At 37.0% G+C, this 19,589-nt stretch overlaps 1 protein-coding gene across 1 annotated transcript in view; it reads right to left on the reverse strand.

Annotated features, from left to right (window-relative positions):
* The window catches only part of KPNA5 (karyopherin subunit alpha 5), a 32,395-nt gene that overhangs the window by 11,329 nt on the left and 1,477 nt on the right, over positions 1 to 19,589 (reverse strand). The window contains exons 2-11 of the mRNA XM_050949695.1: positions 18,385 to 18,518; positions 14,307 to 14,408; positions 14,124 to 14,223; positions 11,122 to 11,216; positions 9,561 to 9,692; positions 8,431 to 8,519; positions 6,480 to 6,579; positions 4,613 to 4,776; positions 3,036 to 3,114; positions 137 to 262 (exon numbers count right to left, since the gene is read on the reverse strand). Coding sequence (XP_050805652.1) covers positions 137 to 262; positions 3,036 to 3,114; positions 4,613 to 4,776; positions 6,480 to 6,579; positions 8,431 to 8,519; positions 9,561 to 9,692; positions 11,122 to 11,216; positions 14,124 to 14,223; positions 14,307 to 14,408; positions 18,385 to 18,518 — 1,121 coding nt within the window. The remainder of the gene's footprint in view (positions 1 to 136; positions 263 to 3,035; positions 3,115 to 4,612; positions 4,777 to 6,479; positions 6,580 to 8,430; positions 8,520 to 9,560; positions 9,693 to 11,121; positions 11,217 to 14,123; positions 14,224 to 14,306; positions 14,409 to 18,384; positions 18,519 to 19,589) is intronic.

The raw sequence follows: 19,589 nt of genomic DNA on the forward strand, positions 1-19,589 counted from the left end.
ACAAATATAAAAAACTGTAACTAGAACTAAAATCAAAATGGAAGGGTAAAATATGTTAACTATATTTTTCCTTCCAAGAGAAAAGCACTAAGTGCTAGTTCAGAAGAAGATGGTTATATTACTAACATTTCATTACCTGAATCTGACCTCTGTTCCCTGCAGTAATATTAGAAACAGTCCAGCATGCTTCTTTTCGAATGGATTCCTTAGGACTACTCAGCAAATGAAGGAGACAGGGTAATGCAGAGCAATTTAGAATTACCTAAAATAATTTGAAAGTTGAAAATTTCTGCCTATACAACATAAAAAGGTACAGTTCACAGTTTACAGGTGAATTAAAAAAAGACAGGCTTTATAAGAATAGTTTAATACTTTATGGCACCTTATCAGATACTGTATTCTAAAATGAAGGTGTTTAATGACAGCATAGCGCCACAGAAAGAGAAACAGATAATTTGGTGATTTGGGGAGAGGTGCAGCTGATTAGGCCAAAATAGGAAAGCTGTTATGGAGAGGCGGGGAAAAAGGAGCAGCTGAAAGACTAGTATACAAATTATTAAATAACTTAGGTGGGCAACTGTATGCCTACGTTACACTAAAGTTACTGAAGCTAAAGTTACTGAAGCTAGATCCAAAAACCAAATAAATGCACATGCCAATGACAATTTTTTTTTTAAAGAAAGGCAGAAATAATGGAGGTACCATTCCCCCCTCCCCCCAACACACAAATAATAATGCTCAATGCACAAATAATTAACTATTAAGTGCCATATTCTGCACTCGGTTATGCAAACGAAACTCCTACAGAACCATTCTCCTCAACTTCTGTGGCCCTATCCTGATTCTCCTTCTGCTGCCAATTACTGCTTCAGTCTCTTTTAGCAGTATATCTTTCCCTCCATCCTTGTGTGTGCATTTCCCTCTGCTTGGTCTTGTCTTTTACTTATCCTTTGGGAAGGAATGTACTCCACAGATTCGATATCTATATGATGGCAACTCAAAAATCACTCGACATCTGACCGATGCAGTACCATCAATTCAATTTAGACACAGTTTCTTGCTTTTCCTCCTAAGCCCCCTATTTCTTCCTCCTTTCACTATTTTTGACAATCTCTCAGGCCTTTACCTTGTCATTTGACTCCTCCCCTTTCTTTTGACACACCCACGCTGTCACAAAATCCTGACACTTTCTATACATTTTAGAAAGCATCAGCCTTCCTTTCTATTCTACATGCTTACAGTTTTGTCCAGGGCATACACATCTCCAGTCTTGATTACAGTAATCTCCTCCTCTCTAGCATCCCTGAAACCTATACTGGTCCCCTTTTGAGAGTCCAAAACTGCAGTGATCAAAATTTTATTTCTAGCCAGCCTGTTTACTGAACAACTCCTGTGTCAAATCTCTCCACCTGCTCTTTCTTGTCCTCAGTATCAAATTTAAGTACTTTGTACCACCGCTGGATGCCTGCACAATTATATTACCTCTCTCTTTTTTGAGCCTTTTTCCATGCTATCTTTATATACACAATGCTCTCTTAATCCATAGTGCATTACAGAACCTTGCCATTCCATTTAAATCCCTCCTAAAAGTTTACTTCTGTAAGGCCCAATAAAATCACATAACTATTTAAATCAACCCTCTCTTCTCTAAGTCTTTTAGATAGTGAGCTATTTAAAGCAGAGAATGACTATCTGCGCAGCCTCAAATTCAATGTCATCACTTCACTAATCTTTAGGAAACCTCGCACAAGCGGGACCACACGTTCATGGACAAATAATTAGTGTACCACCTAAATGCAACAGATAAATACAAAAATGGAGTAGTTTCCACACAGCCATTCCATAAGTGTTGGTTAATATAAAACATTAGTCTATTGCAGGTGTCAGTAACCTTTCAGAAGTAGTGTGCCGAGTCATCATTTATTCACTCTAATTTAACGTTTCGTGTGTCAGTAATACATTTTAACATTTTTATAAGATCTCTTTCTATAACTCTATAATATAACACTAAACTATTGTTGTATGTAAAGTAAATAAGGCTCTTAAACATGTTTAAGAAGCTTCATATAAAATTAAATTAAAATGCGGATCCTGCCCCAGGCCGGTGGCCAGGACCCAGGCAGTGTGAGTGCCACTGAAAATCAGCTCGCGTGCCACCTTCGGCACCTGTGCCAGACATTGCCTACTCCTGGTCTATTGCTTGTGATTTATAAGGTTCATACTGAAGTAGAAGCCATAATTACAGTTCACTTTGGTACTTCTGTATGAAGTTTTTATGGAGAAAAAGAGGAAGTTTTGAATCAGTTCGCATGTGTCTAAGAAAGCAACTACAACGGCTACTAAAGATACTTTGTCCAAGTCCATTATTATATAGATGACTTCTATTAATAATTACTGAAAACGTGTTATGTTAATACCTGGGAAGAACAAAAAAGAGTAACATTTAAAAATGAAACAGTATTTTACCCATAGAACTGGAATGACTAAATTAACTTTATCCTCACAGCAATTACGTGTAAAAGTCCTTGGCCAAAATTATTAATATCTTGTCAGACTGGTAATACAGAATGTCTCTACATTCTTATATGGCCCCTTTCACTACAGTATCTGAACACCCGTTGCTAGACAAATGCATGGCCGCCCAGAGGATTTACGGGGCCTGGGGTCCTCGGCGGCGGGGGCCCCCATTTCAGCAGTAATTCAGCAACGGAGGATCCTTCTGCTCCGGGCCTCGCCGCCGAAGTGCCCCGAAGACTCAAGATGGAAGAAGCTCCGGGGGCCCGGGCCCCGCCAGAGTTTTCCGGGGACCCCAGAGCGAGTGAAGGACCCCGCTCCAGCGGCCCCAAAAAACTCTCATGGGGGCCCCTGCGGGGCCCGGGGCAAATTGTCCCCCACTTTGGGCAGCCCTGGACAAATGTGAATGCAATTAATAGCCTTAATCAGTTTTCTGAATAGCACAATTCATTCCTACACCAAAAATATTCTATATTCTTTTCCAAATTAGCTATATTTCTCAAGTTAGAAGTTGCTCTTACCTGTGTTTGAATATCATCACCAGTCACAATATTTCCAACTGCTCTTAATGAAGGAGACACCACCTTGTAATCATTGTGCCTAGAGACAGTAGAAATGTTACACTGCTTGAGGCTGCCAAACTTTATACAGTAACTATAGTTGGAGGGTTTAGGCTTCAGATAGGATTTAAAGGTATGGCCATGGCAACAGAAAGCCATCTCTTGCAATCTTTCACTGTTTGGCCAAATTCTCCTCCATAGCTGTTACAACCAATTGATTATTTTAAAAGGAAGGATTTCCCTTTGGAAGTTGCAACAGTGATAGTCTGTCACAGAGAAAGCTATGTCTACAAATCAAGGACATGAATGACTTCACCCTGCCTGAATTTCACAGAATAACTAGGCCTCTGGGAATGACATCATCCACTGAGCAAAATTCCTGAAGTAGCCATCTAGCCTAAACAGAGAGGCAGTGAAAATGAAGATCGTCCCCTTCCTCCAACTAGTGTTTTGGGAGGCAGACGCCCTTCTGTTCTCACAAACCAGTAGCATGGAGACACCCCCGCTCCTCCTGCAACTACCAATTAGGACAAGAGTCTACTGAACTGTCCTTCATCAATCATGAAAGGAAAAAAAAACATGTCTAACACTCTCTCCCTAAAAGTATCCTAGCCATCTATTCATAGGGAGTAGTGCTGACTGAGCAACTAAAGGATTCGTACTCTGCTATTCTGCAGTCTCAAAGTGTAGAGTTTTTTTGTTTTTTTCTCTCTTGGCAGACTATGAACTGTCCACCTAGTAAACTGGGAAAACGTGAAAATAGCACAAGTCTATTCTGGGATTTATGCACCCATTAACTGTTTATCTTTCTGCTAGTGAACCCGTTAAAGTTTAATATTACCAGCAAGAAAACAAATACAAAACTCAAAACCTGAAGTTTTCAGGACAGTTCATGTCTCAAGCACAATCCCTTGCTTTCCAGATTGCCAGTGCTGCAGAGGAAGCATCTTTCACTAGCAACCTAGGAAAAATTCAAGGAGCTGACCAAGCCAGAAGTGGCACTGAAAGGCTTAGATTAAAGCTATGTCCAGTCCTTCTCAGCCAAAGAGATAGGCATTTTACATGGGCCATAAGAGAAGACAGAAAAAAAAATGGAGTAACCCTAGAATAGTGGCTCTCAATCTTTCCTGACTAATGTACCCCTTTCAAGAGTCTGATTTGTCTTGCATACCCCAAGTTTCACCTCCTTTAAACAATAAAAAATGTACTCTCTCATGTTTATTATAATTATAAAATAAATCAATTGGAATATAAATATTATACTTATATTTCAATTTATTATATATAGAGAGCAATATAAACAATTCAGTGTCTGTATGAAATTTTAGTTTGTAACGACTTAATCAGTGCTTTTTATGTAGCCTGTTGTAAAACTAGGTAAATACAATATCTAGATGAGTTGATGTACACCCTGGAAGATCTCTGCATTCCCGATTGAGAACTACTGCTCTGGAGGACAGCCCATCAATATTGTAGGCCCACAGTTTGAGCTCACGTTGGCAACATCCTAAAATAGAGATTTGACTAAAGCCACTTACATAAGAAGTTCCACCAGTCTTCGACAGACTCCAGAATCAATAACTGCTTGGATTTTATCATTGGGTCCATCTGAAAGGTAAGAGAGGGCCCAACAAGCATCTGCTAATACATCTGGGTCACTGCTAAATAACAGTCTTGATAAAACATTTAAGCAAGGAGCAACCTAGGTTAAAAAAAAAAAAAAGTATACATGATTAGATGTTTCCTCTAGTTTTTTGTTTTAAAATTTGTTTTCCCTGTGCTAACAGAAAAATGTGAATTAAATTACATGCACTGTATGGTGAGTAGAGTAGGCTTACTATCTCAGAATAGATTGTTCCATGGTCAGAGGCTAAGGATGATTGATAAACCCAAATCAGAACTCTGCAGGAATTACTTTTATCACAGTCTGCTACAAAGACAACCATGCAGTAATGTTAGTCTTTGCACGAAAAGGAAATGATTTATTGTGTGTTTCTGAATTTATTTATTAAGTAAGGCTTGCTTTTCAGCCTACCCACTTGAAGGAATAACATTATAATAATCACTTTACAAAAAGGGATCATATGTTTTTCAGCTGACCATATACTACTGAGTTTTACAGAACCAAGCCAGGAAAATTTCTTCTGATCTCAGTTCCTATTCACCTGCAGTCTCTCTGGGGAGAACTTGGAACCCAACCTCCTCCTATCACCTCTCCATAGCAGTTTGTCTGAAGAAGCAGCCAGTTGTAGCCCCACCTCACCCCTCAGTTTTCCCTTCAGTGGTCAATGTTGGGAATACTGGGTTCTTTGCAGGGATTATGAGTCCTTTTCTCTTCAGCTGACAGTTGCTATAGACTTCTGCTTCCTCTATCTCCTTTTAATGCTGCTATTTGGACGGGCAAAGGAACTACTCAGAGAAGCAGTTGCCCAGAGAAGGGAGTAAGTAAGCAGCCAAGAGCATTCTTGTTCTATGCTACCAGAAAGGATTATTATTGAAGGCAGCATCTTATAAACTGGAATAGCAAGATGGAGAAACTACTCACCATTTTGTTAACATCCCCACACAAGAGTAAAATTGAAGTAGAAAATTAATAATCAATCTCACACTCTATGAGAAAAGTTTTGCAGAAGGGAAAATTGAGACACACTGAGCAATTCATTTACCCAAGGTCACAAAAGCCAATGGCAGAACTGAGACTAAACTCCAAAAGTCCTGACCTCACTTCCCTCCCCTCTTCCAGAATACCCACTGATTTACTTTTAATTAAATAAACTATTTAAAAGCTTTAGGATAATGATACAAATATCTTCCTCATTGACAAACAAATACTTACAATACAAAGATGGATTGCTTTTTCAAAGTGAAAACATCACCACATTAATACTATTCTGCTGAAGAGCTACAGCAAAATACAAGAAACTTGTTTCCTAGCAAGATACTGTAGACCAAGTTGACGAAAAATTAAGGGACACTTTTCAACTACTTTTAATAGTTTATTCCCTCGTTTATAGAAAGCATCATAAAAGATTACGATACCTTATTTAGACACACTGGATTTGGTTTGGTTTTCAGATAGCGAACGAATCAATACTCTTCGCACTTGCATTAAGGTCAGCAGAAATGCTCTGCATCTAATGTAACATCTACATTTTCTGTTGTCACACAAAATGGCGACTATTTATTGGTGAAGACTTAATTTAAAACAAGCTCAGAATGAGAAGAATAGATAATATGATCTACTGCAAACATGTCTTCTCATAACAAAAAATTCTTTACCCCAGAGATTGACTGGGTTGACTACAAGAAGATTCTTCTCTGTATGAGAACACCATATTACAAGTGTAGTGCCCCTTCAAATTTTGTAAGTTCCTTAAAAGTGAAATATTTTGATACCTTACATACCTTACTAAAGTCTGGAGGTGGATTCTTGCCTCTACAGAGGTTTGAGAGGGCCCAGACTGCATTTCTAGTTGTTGTAAGTCTATTTGAATTTGTTAACAATCTGCCAAGGAAGAGAACAAATATCCAAATAAATTCATTACCAAGGAGTGGTATTCCCTTGTTTTCCTAGGATTCTTAATGCCGTCAGAAGTCTAGAAATAATTCTTATCTCCCTGCACTAGTTTAACTCCTTTCTTCTTGCAAACACTGACTTTTGCCTGCTTTGAAATATTCTCATGGCACAGACCAGTTTAATAGATTATGTGGTTCACAAGAGACACGTTCCCTTACACTATTGCAGGGGTAGACAACCTACGGCACGTCAGCCAAAACCAGCACAAGAGCTGACTTTCAGTGGCACTCACACTGCCCGGGTCGTGGCCACCGGTCCAGGGGGCTCTGCATTTTAATTTAATTTTAAATGAAGCTTCTTAAACATTTTAAAAGCCTTATTTACTTTACATACAACAATAGTTTAGTTATGTATTATAGACTTATAGAAAGACACCTTCTAAAAACGTTAAAATGTATGACTGACATGCAAAACCTTAAATTAAATTAGAGTGAATAAATGAAGACTCAGTACACCACTTCTTAAAGGCTGTCGACCCCTGCACTATTGTATAGCATCTCTCTCCTCATTCACAATCACACAACACTGCGGTGGCAAGTACAGCAACTACTTACATGAAAAATAATAGGAAGGTAATTAATTGAGTTTCTTGTAATGCAATATAGCGGCTGCTACAAGGAGGAGCCAGGAACAGCAGTTGGGAACCTCTCTCTTATTAACACAGGTATTTTCATTTAAGGAACACATTCAAGCTGAGCTATTTTTAAAAAGATTGCTACCAATGTTACTAGAATAATTTTTTAAATCTAAATTTACTTTTTAAGCATTTAAGTTTGAAAATGGTAAACAATGTTGCAATATTTGGGCTGCAAAAACTGGGAAGGAATGGACAGATACATTGTTCTGTGTTTGACATTTTCAAGTTGTTTGTACAGTGCTGAGGTTATTTATTTTAACAAACCATTGGAGCTCCTCTACATTTGAAAGTTTATTTGGACTAAAGTAAGGTACAAATTTAAAGCAAAACAGCTATTCCTGAATAACTCTAACCCAGGAACCTCTTGGTGCCAACCGGCTGGGGGCATGAGGGTGCATAGTTTTACAGGGATTCCTATGTTGCATATATTCATATTAAGAACTTGCAGATGGCATACGAGGTCTCTACTGAGAGGCAGTTGCTCACCAGTCATCATAATCATGAGATTTATGTATGGATAATATTAAAGGAGTTATATGGAGAGCCCTACCAAATTCACAACCACGAAAAACACGTCACGGACCACGACATTTGACCGCCCCCCGCAAAATCTGGTCTTGTGTGCTTTTACCCCATACTACAGAGATTTCACAGAGACCAGCATTTCTCAAACTGGAGGTCCTGATCCAAAAGGGAGTTGCAAGGGGTCGTAAGATTATTTTAGGGGGATTGCAGTATTGCCACCCTTATTTCTGCGCTGCCTTCAGAGCTGGGTGGCCAGAGTGGCAGCTGTCGGCCAGGCGCCCAGTTCTGAAGGCAATGCTCCAACAGCAGCACCACAGAACTAAGAGTGGCAATACCATACCATGCCACTCATAAATCAATTACAAAATCCAAACAAATTAAGCCTAGATATTCCAAGTGTTAGAATAGATATAGATTTTTTTATTTTTGGTGTTATTGGTTTAAGAGCTAGTAAAGCAAAAATGACAATCTACATTCAAATATTTCCTATAAAAAGTATAAAAGCCTATGTAAAGATTTTTTTAAAACGCACACACACACACAATCAATAAATTGTAGTGCATGGTTCCTATCGTCTAGAACTGTGTTTTATTTACAATATTAGTTTAAATACTTACTCCAGGAGTGGTGGGAGTATTCCACTGTTTAAGACAAAATCTCTGCATTCTGCGTTGTCACCAGCAATATTACCAAGAGCCCACACTGCCTTTGGAAAACAAAGTAAGCTAATATAAACACAATAAAAGTTTATCTAAAATACTTTTATAGTGTAGACTATACATTATGTATTCCTCTCATGACAAATTCCAATGATGGCGTCAAAAAGCTCATAATTATAATTACCTGAACATTCTAGAAAAGAAAATCCTCTCATTGTACAACTCTCTCAAATCAAACTTGTATACTTGATAAATTACACCCAAGAAAGGGCTTGCTAGCCTTTTAGACAAACTTTATAAAGGCCATATATTTGTACAAAAATCTCAAACACATTAATAATTACATCCCTAATGAATGGTATTTTATAATGTGAATATGCTTCCACCAAAAAAAGATAATTTCTCTGCAACAATAAAAATGTTGTATCTGCGTCTGATCCGCGATCTCCAAAAATGGTCCATGAATATCAGCGAACTTGCAGGGCTCTATCTATATGCAATTAAGGATAAAGTTCCCTTTGGTTAAGCAACTCAATTGCACATAGCTATTTAAAATGGAGTCATTATATAGGATGTGTTAGATCAGGAACTATTATTGCTTATTTTTCAGTCACTCCAAAATGAGCTAGGCATCTTACAAACAAGTAAATGACAGTCCCTGCTCTGAAATGCCACACCCTAAATTCAGCAAGACACACTGGGGCGGAGAAAAGTTAAGAGGAAAGATAAGGAAACAAGATCATGCGGTAACTCAAGAAAGTATATGGATATCTTGGTCATGAAGTTATTTTATTTTCTCTGTTGCTATGCCTTAAGATCCTTGCAAACATCACATCAGAAAATAAGTTTTTTAGGAGGAAACAGAATGAGATAAAAGACAGAGGCTGGAAAAGAGGAAGCATTAGGGGCAGCACAGAAAGAAGGTAGACATTCGTGAGATGGAAAAAAGGAGCATACAGTGTGGAGCCTTATTTTTGTAGTCATAATAAACTAGTACACATTCTACTACTCAAAACTTTTTAAACCATACACAGAGGAAACAGAGAAAGGACAGTTATTTAGAAATTACAAAAAACACAAATATGTACCTGCTCCTGTACATCTTCATGTTCTGAATTAAGCAACTTAATAAAAACTGGAACAGCTCCAGTCTCAATTACTACTTTGGTGTGTAGAAAAGTTCCAGATGCTATATTTGTCAAAGCCCAAGCTGCTTCAAACTGTTGAAGGAGAAAGACAAAACAGAAGTCATTAATGGGAAAGCAAACATATTAAAACAGAGTAGATTTTACATATTTGGAATTTATCAGATTATTCAATTCCATTTTTCTTTTTTGATAATAAAATAAATCTCTCCATTACTATGCTTTTACGAAGAAGAAAGTCACTGGCATTAACTAAATAATCTAGTACCTATTAAGCATCTTAGTAAAGGAAGTTGTTGGTTTGATTACATTATTAGGGCTTTTCAATACATGGCATTATCCCTGATTCACTGTTCCTAATTTAATTAAATGCGTGGACAGTCTTATTCTGGAATAAGACTGTCCATACATGGAGTTAAATTAGTAACAACTCCATGTGTAGACAAGCTCTTAGGTTTTGACAATACAAGAAAGTTGCACTGATTTAATTGAAGTCATTTTAAATCAATTTAGTTCAACAGATGCAAACCCCTAAATGGACACTAATTTCAGTTTAAACCAGGTTTAGCTTCAAATTAATTCTGGTGCTACTTTCTTGGTTAGACAAAGCCTTAGGCCTGGTCTATGCTACAGAGTTAGGTTGACATAAGGCATTTTATGTTTACCTGTGTGTCTCGGCTACAACATTTCTCCCACTGATTTAACTTGCCCACTACGCCGACCAAATAATTCCACTTCTGTGAGAGGCGTAGTGCTTAGGTCAACGCAGCATCGTCATACACACTGCATTGCTTACATCGCCTGTTGCTATCTTTGACAGCCCGAAGTCCCCACAATGCCCCACTTAAGTCAGTGTAAGAGCTCCAGGGGGGAACATGCACCACCAATAGAAGAGCATTGCGCAGATACGAAGAGATGACTTAATTACTCCGGTGGCTGTAGGTCGACCTATCTTAAATCAACTTAATTTTGTAGTGCAGACATGCCCTTAGTCTGGCTTTCCACGTGGCAAGTGTTGGGCGAAACTAGGTGTATTTCCATTGTTTGCTGAAAACTTCATAAAGATTTTCTGGAGGGCCAAACAGAAATTTTTTGATTTACCATTTTTACCTAATTTTCTTTTACAAGATTTGTGAATGAAGTTAATGGTCACAAAAATATTTTCAAACCAGACAGTGTTGACAGATGCTGTGTCAGCTTGCTTATACATCTATGCCAATGTTTCTGATATTTCAGTTTGAGGGCTCTCTTGAACTAAATGCCATTCACATAGAAGGAGAATGTGATAAAATGAACATAGGGAGACTAGCATGGAAGTCTCTTGAGGGCCAAGTCAGGCTTTCTAGTAAGTGACAATAAGCTGGCATCTCATGCAACTGGAATACAAATCCCTGATGGCCACATATTACTAAATCCAATTCTAAAGCCATATTCTCCCCAGTTTGTTTTCTGGAGGTTTTTTCCCATTCCCAAACCTAAGTCAATATCAGTAATATTCACTCACTTGGAGAGTGCAATTCTCATTCCTCTCTAGAAATTTCACAAACCTCTGCACAACTCCTTGTTTCTGTATCACTTCATCTATAGGTGGATTAGGCTCTAGGGGAAAAAAGGAGGTTATTTGCACTAATGAAAATGAAAGCCAATAGCTTAAATTACATCATAATAAAACAAAACAGATTACTGAGCACAGTTCTCAGGAAATTCCTGCCATAATTGTAACGTCAAATAAAATTAGTTCCCTCATTTATTATCTTACGTCTTGTTTGTCCAGGGGAAAAAGCCTGAAATAGCTATTTGAAGTAGATAAAATTAAAGTGCACAAAGACACTCTTAGTGAAGAATAAGAGCATCTACATGGGAAGTTAGTGCAGAAAAACTATTGTGCTTTAAATTTACAACCTAGCTGTTGGACATAATTTCCCAAGTTTATTAAGGTTTACTACTACTCAGTTTCCACATAAACATTCCTTTATTAGTCCCAAAGGCCACTTGGTGTGTGTTTAATCCAAAATATAAATATAAGCATATACACCCATATTCTATAACAAGCAACAATATAGTCCTAAGCATTAGCCAAACTACTTACAACAGGTTCAGGTTAGGGAGACACATTCCCATCATGGGATGACTCCAAAGTGGTAAGGAAAAACTCAAAGAACTGCTAGACAACCTTGCTTTATAGACACAAACAAGCAATGTCACTGCTGGTTACTGGATCTTAACTAAAGTCAGCTCAAGCAGTTTAGGACACACTGAATTCAAGCTCTCTCCCCTTATCTCACTTAGCTATATTTTTTCCTAGCTATTGAACTAAGCATTTCTAATTAATCATTTACCACACCTGGTGCCCAACTGACCCATGTTTTCTTTATTTCTATTGCTTAGCCCAAATCTTAAATAAGATAACACTTGTATTTTCAGGGTCACTAGAAGTTTAACAAGCAAATCACTCTTACTGGTCACATGCTTCGGGCCTATCACTTACATCAAGATCCAAACTCAATTTAACTTAATCAGGTCAAATGTGAGACTATGCTCCTTCACTAGGTATTTTGCTTTCCTGTTGTTAGCTTCCCTGCTGACAAGCACTTAGATACAGCCCCACTAAACTACTGTAGTGTATTAAGTACCTTACTGTGTATAGCCTGTGGTACCATGTCAAGCCCCCTGCATGATGGCCTATAATCAGCTCATTGTAACACCGTTTACTTTGTGCCAATCTCTCAGGGCAATGTCTTCAAAATAATCAGTCTGAGAAGTTCCTTCTAAGTGTTCATTACTTCCTTTTACTAGCTAATAGTAATTATCCAATAATTATTTCTGCTCGATAATAAATAGCTGTACAATCTACTATTCATAGCTATGTATTCAAAACTGAAGAGCCATAAACAGCTACCCGGTCTGAAGCTGCTGTTAGCATCCCAACTGCAATCCAGAGAGAAGTCTGCTTTTCAAGCAAACCATTGTTCAGCTAAAACTTATCCGACTCACCAATATCCAAAAAGTAAAAATCAAAGCAATGAAGATCCAGAATCACGAGATTAAAGACAATAACTCAGAATCCAGTAAAAGTCAGACTACATATACAGCTTGTTAAAAATCACAGCCTGATGTGCTAATGTTATTCGACCACTTCTGTTTAGAATGTTTCCAAATGTCAGAATCTGAAATTTTGTCTACAAGTTGTGCCCTGGGGACTCTTCAGATACAAGTAACATAATTAAACATGCACCTTTGAAGGAAGGTTCACGGATTTACTTGAATAGTAGATTGTACAGCTATTTATTATCTAGCAGAAATAATTATTAGATAATTGCTTAAGGGAAACCATCAACTTAAAAACTACACATCTGAATTTTCTATGAACTTATCTATTATTACAGAGAACCTCTAAAATTACAACATAACAGAGGTGGGGGGGGGGGGAAATCTATTTTTCCCTTGGGAATAGCACATTCTCTACAGTCTGTTTCAGCCTCTGTGCCAGCCTACCTCCCGGCCTCAGAGGTAAGGAGGGGTATGACCCTGAAAAGTTTGTGGACCATTACCCTAAAGCACAACAATTCATATCCATCCCAAATTTAGTTTTTATTCTTATTTAATGCAACTCAATGTTTTCATAAATCAATATAGAAGTCTAGTTCTTTTCCTATCCTACTAAGCTCTTGGCTTCAATGATAGTTTGTGAAAGTCATTGCCACAATGTAACTGCATTTTGTGTAAATATATTTCCTTTTATCAACTGCTATACCAATAAAGCAAGATATCCAAAAATCCAATTGCAACTTGTAGCTATATATTATAGTTTGTACTACAAAAAATAAGGTACTTTACAAAAATATGCTCAAGATTGAATACTTTAGTTTGGAAATCAAATACAAATAACGCAACAGGAGAATACCAAAATAGTAATGGTTAGATAGATAGATAGATACTTTAAATAAGTAGGCATAAACATATTGAATATGGTTTCCTAATAATTTCAGTTCTCTAGGCTTCTTCAGGATGTATAATTATTTAAATATTATAACATCTGACTCACTTTTGCTAAAGATCTGATTATACAGAACAAGTCGATTGTGTATCATGTTCCAGATAAAGGAACAAATCAGCATTAGAGACAGACGCCACTATGATATCAGCCACAATCCCAGCTAGAATAAACTGGAAGTGTATTTTAACATTAGCAGCTGAATCAAAATTGTTCAACGAATTCAAGCATTGCCATGAGCACTGGTAAGTGTGCAATCACTGCCCTAGATCCCTTTAATCACAAAGTCCTTGCTTTTGTTGCTTCATCTGAAAGACTTAACATTACTGTAATGAATCTTTTTGTGTTTCGCCATTATGTCCGAATGAATGTGACTACTCATCTGATTTAAACATAGCTAGAAGCTCGTATTTTTTAAAGTTGCAAATTTAAGATGTATAAATTCAATGCGACTAATACTTGTTATATGAACATAAAACAAGCAGCATTAAAAAAGTAAAACGCTGATTTACCTTTAGAAAGCAGTTTTCTAAATTTTTGTGTTGCTGTGAGCTGCTGATCAGGATCATCTGAGAAAATCATCTGCACCATATCAGCTGTAATAACTTCTTCCTGAACAATGTAAAAATGGTATCTTGTTTGCAGTTTTAAGCATATTTGTAAAAATACTTTAAATGTATTTATGTATTACTTACTTCTGGAATAGGTACAGTAGAACTGACATCAGGATCCTGGATGGGGCTTTCCACCATAGACTCTTCGTTTCCCAGGAGAGAAACATTTCTGCGTTTAAATAACTAAACAAAGAAAAATGTGTCAAATTTTACATTGTTTTGTGTGTTTTATTTTAATTTATGGGATAGATATGCAAAGCATATAGAAGGATGAACTACTATAGATTTTTTTTATAAAGTTTGAAGAAAATAAATTTCCAAAGCAGTCATCAAAACCTCTCACCAATTCTCAAACTTCACAGAAAGTAGTGGATCATATGAAACAGTAAGGCATACAGATTAGGATGAGTGATAGTATTGTCTCCATTTGCAAATAAACCTGAACTTTAACAATGACTGTATACTGTCTCCCTTCTTCTCCCCAATCACCCATGAAACTGGGGATCTTAAAATAAAGTTTTAGGAATTTAAAGGAAAAACCCAAACACCCCTGCAGTATTTGTAATCCAGAAAGAGCTAATGTGCTTCAGAGGCTTCACCTTGGAAGTCTGCTGTTTATTAAATTAGAAAAAACATTTAAAAATATATGAGGGATAAGAAAAAAAACAAAGAAACCCAATTCCCTTTCCTTATAGTTTCCTATTTTATTCCTTGCAATTCGAAAGAGATTTTGAAATGGAGAGTATATAATGTGAACCAACTTCTCAATGGTTTTGTGTACTGAAAGACATTTTAAAGTCACCAAGACTGGTCTAATGGTGCTTATTGCACTAGTTTACAGTAGGCTTTCCTTGATCTTCTGAACCAAAAAAAGTTTGGTAAAAAATTCTGTGCCCTCTTTACATATGGTAATTACATATTACCTTTAGTCTAGCCCATGCTTTGCTGCACACTGGGCTACCCACATTTGCCGTCCTTGCCTGTCAACTGCCTTTCTCTCCAAATCTTCCCACTTTATGCTGAGGTGCTAGATGTCATTCAGAACTGTTTGTTTCTATGTTATTCATGGTCTTCCTCTCTTTCTTCTTGTGTTTTCTGGCTTCCATTCAAGGGCGGTATTTGGTAAGTGTTTTTTCTCCATTCTCAGTATATGTCCCAGTCACTGATGTCTTCTTTTGTATACTGTGACAGAGTGCCTTGTCCAATAATTTTTCTGACTTCTTCATTCATCTTCCTATCTCTATATGTTATTCCCAATAGTCTTCTCAGACATTTGTGATGAAATGCATCCAGCTTTTGCGTATCTTTCTTGGTAAGTTGCCATGTTTCACTGCTATATGTTTTGATAGCGACAGCAACTGCTTCGTACAGGACCAGTTTTGTCTTGATAGAGACGTTTGAGTCTTCCAAATGCAGCGTTTGCCTTCCCGATTCTTATTTTCTCAGAACTAGTACCATCTTGGCTGATGGTACTTCCAAGATACGTAAAATTGTTTACCTTCTCCAGATTCTCTCCTTCAATTTTGATTTCTGTTCTCCCTATAGTCCCCATTAACATGGCTTTACATTTCTTTGTATTGTATCTCAAACCTATCTACTCCAATTACTTCTTTTACTTGGTTTTTTTGTAGTCCGATGGCATCTTCACTGATAAGACCCAGGTTGTCAGCAAAGTCTAGATCAAATAGCCTTGAATTTTTCCATTTTAGGCCACATGAATCACTGTCACATTGTTTTAATCCGTAGTTGACAACTAGCATAAACAAAAAAGGCAACAGGACACACCCCTGCCTTGCATGTGTCTTGATGCTGAATGGCTTACTCGATCTATTTTCCATTTTAATGCAACATTTTGACTTGGCATAAAATACCTTCATAATGTTAATTAATTTTGTTGGAAATCCATATCGTTCCACAATTTTCCACATTGTTTCTCTGTTTACACCATCAAATGCCTTTTGAAAGTCCACAAATTGACTGCAAGACTGCCTTGGAATTGGATTATTGAGAACATAATTGATCTCAGGGTGAAAATAGCATCTGTGCATGATCTCCCTTGTCTAAATCCAGATTGCTGTTCACTTAGTATGGTATCCATATTTCCTTTAATTCTGTTCAGGAGGACTGCTGTTAATACTTTTCCTGTGACAGACAGAAGTGTAACTCCCCTCCAGTTTGAATAATTATTTAGATCACATTTCTTTGTTAACTTGATTATGATGCCGAGGGTCCATTCTTACAACACTTCCTCCTATGTCCATGTTTTGTTGCACAACAAACAGAAGACTGATTCTACATCTTCGCCTCCATATTTAAGCATTTCAGAATGAATGCTGTCCAAACCAGGTGCCTTGTTGTTTTTCAGCTTCTACAATGCTTTTTTTTTTTTTTTTTTTTTTTTTACTTCTTTGATTTTTACCTCAGATACATCTATATCTAGGTCTAATGGTTTATCATTGTTAAATTCCAGTCTCATAATTGGTCCTGGTTGGTTTAGCACATCTTTGAAGTGTTCCACCCATCTATTTTCTTGTTCCTCCTGTGTTTTCAAAATTTCTCCTCGTTTCTCTTTCACTGGGACACTTCTTGAAACAGTTAACAGGATATGGATCAAAATTCAAATCATGTAGATTGTTCTTGTATCGTTTCTTTCCCACGCTTCTTCAGCTTCACTAGCTTTACTTTCTATCCAATTTTGCTTATCTTTTTTGCATTGTTTCTTTACTGCTTTGTTTTCTTCTTTTGTCTATAATTTTCCATGTTTTTTCTGAGATCCACTGTTCTCTATTGCTTCCTCTCTACCAATTATCTTTTCAGCTGCTTCTAGCATTGCTGTTTTGAAAAGATCTCAGTATTTTTCCACTTCGTTTTCTTCAAGATCTTTAAGGGCCTCAAACCTATTCTTGACCTCTATCTGGTACTCTTTGTATCCTGCAATCTCGTAGTTTCTGTGTATGGAATAATCTGAGTCTGTGTTTTTTCTTTTTAAACACTTTAAACTTCAATCTGATGTTTGCTTTCAGCAAATAGTGATTTCTCCCAATATCTGCTCCTCTGAATACTCTTTTGTCTAACACTGATGTTTTCCATCTCTGACCAACACTGATATAGCTGATCTCATTTTACGTACGGCCATCTGGTGAAATCCATGGTCTTTTTGTGCATATTTTTATATTGGAAGAAAGAATTGCAGATGCTAAGATTGATTTCAGCACAAAATTCAAGAAGTCTTGTGCTATTGTCTGTCGTTGTTCCAGTTGTATGCAGGCCAATGACTGTTTCCCAACCTCTTCTTTCATTTCGGACCCGGGCATTAAAATATCCCATAACCAGGACAAGATTGTGGTTTGGTACTTTTCTCATTTTCAATTTGTTCAATTCCTTATGGAAACTCTCTTTGTCCTCTTCATCTGCATTGTTTGTTGGAGCATACGCCCGGACTATGGTGCACTTAATGTGCCGAGAGTGGAATCTAGCTGCCAGTAGCATATCTGATATTGGCTGCCAATTCATAAGTAATTTTGTAGTGCTATTCATGATGACTGCTATACCCCTCTCATGTTTAGTTCCACCTGAATATATTGCTTTTTCTCCAGATGTTATCATACCTTGCTCTTTCCATCTAACTTCACAAAGTCCTAGGATGTCAATTTTATATCTACCCATTTCTTTGATTACCTATGCTAATTTTCCTGCACTATTTTGAGTTTGTACATTCCAGGTAGATATGGATGTACTCTTTTTGGCCGTTACATATTAGATAAATTACTTTTTAATTACAAAGTAACTGACTAAAATTAATATGTTATTTTAATGCAGTTCACTACCATAATATACAATATTTACCATCATCACCTCAATATACCTAGAGTAATATATTAGTCTCCTGTATCTATTTATATATTGGAGATAAATCTACCTCAACTGTAATATTTATGCTTTAGTAGACTGCTTCTAATTTTTTTTACATGTAAACAAAATTTTTTCTACTGTCTTTATTTTCTTCTAGAAACCAGAACTTCAGTATGTATCCGTAAACAGCTACAGTTACTGAAAAAATCAGTCTGTTTATGTGAACATTATGTAAAACTAAATCTTTATGAATGGAAAGCTCTCACTTGAAAACCATGTTTATTACATTTTATGGTTAGAAACCTACTTGTTCTTCTCTTTTTTGTTTCCGAAGCTGGATTCCATCCTCTTCTCTCCGTCTGCGCATTTCTTGAGGATTCAGTGCATTGTTCTTGTAACTTTTCATTCTATAATTATCTTTTCCTGGGCTTGCCATCATGTCTATAACAAACAAACAATGCGATTTTTACTCTCCAAAAATCTGTATTTTGAGAGTCTTAAGTGCCCTCTCTTGGATTATAAACCTTTGGGGCACAGTCTGTGTTTTCCTGTGTTTGTGGGCAGGGCCTAGCCCAGGGGCTGGCAACCTTTCAGAAATGGTGTGCCGAGTCTTCATTTATTCACTCTAATTTAAGGTTTCACGTGCCAGTAATACATTTTAATGTTTTTAGAAGGTCTCTTTCTATAAGTCTATAGCACATAACTAAACTACTGTTGTATGTAAAGTAAATAAGATTTTTAAAATGTTTAAAAAGCTTCATTTAAAATTAAATTAAAATGCAGAGCCCCGTGGACCAGTGGCCAGGATCCGGGTAGTGTGAGTGCCACTGAAAAATCAGCTCACGTGCCGCCTTTGGCATGCATGCCATAGGTTGCCTATCCCTGGCCTAGCCCATTTTGAATACTGCTAAAATACCAAAAAGTGAGAATATAGTGACTTGACTTAGCTATATTTTGTAAACTCTAGCTTAGATTATTGCAGCGCATTCTATCCAAGATTAACCGTGAAGGGCACTTCAGCTACTGCAAAATGAAGCTGCCAGCCTTATGAGGAAGGTGAGCTGCAAAAAGCAAATTACACTGTGAAACAACTGCAAGTCACTTTCAACATGAAATCTGAAGTGCTGATTATTGCGTATCATTTCCTAAACAGGCATGGGAGATTGCATCTCTCTCTCAAATATAACCAGCTAACTGTACATCAAAGTGAGGGCATTTTTAAGGTGAAAAGTGACTGAAAATTACAAATTGATGTTTACTATCAGTTAATGTCTAAACATACTAATTGTACTGTTTACAAGTTTGTTTTTCTTAAATGCCCACCACACAAACAACCTTGGATCCAAGTATCCACCTGGGTCCTTTCCTTGCGTCACTAACAACAGTCCTGCAGAGACCAAATTAAGATGTCAGTGATATCTGTTCTAACCCATTGCCTTCAATAGTTTTAAACTAGTAACATAGTTAAAATTTCTATTGATGTGCAAAAAAAAATTAAATCCCACCCTCATC

The sequence above is a fragment of the Gopherus flavomarginatus genome, chromosome 4, assembly GCF_025201925.1.
Source record: "Gopherus flavomarginatus isolate rGopFla2 chromosome 4, rGopFla2.mat.asm, whole genome shotgun sequence".
Classification (NCBI taxonomy): domain Eukaryota; kingdom Metazoa; phylum Chordata; order Testudines; family Testudinidae; genus Gopherus; species Gopherus flavomarginatus.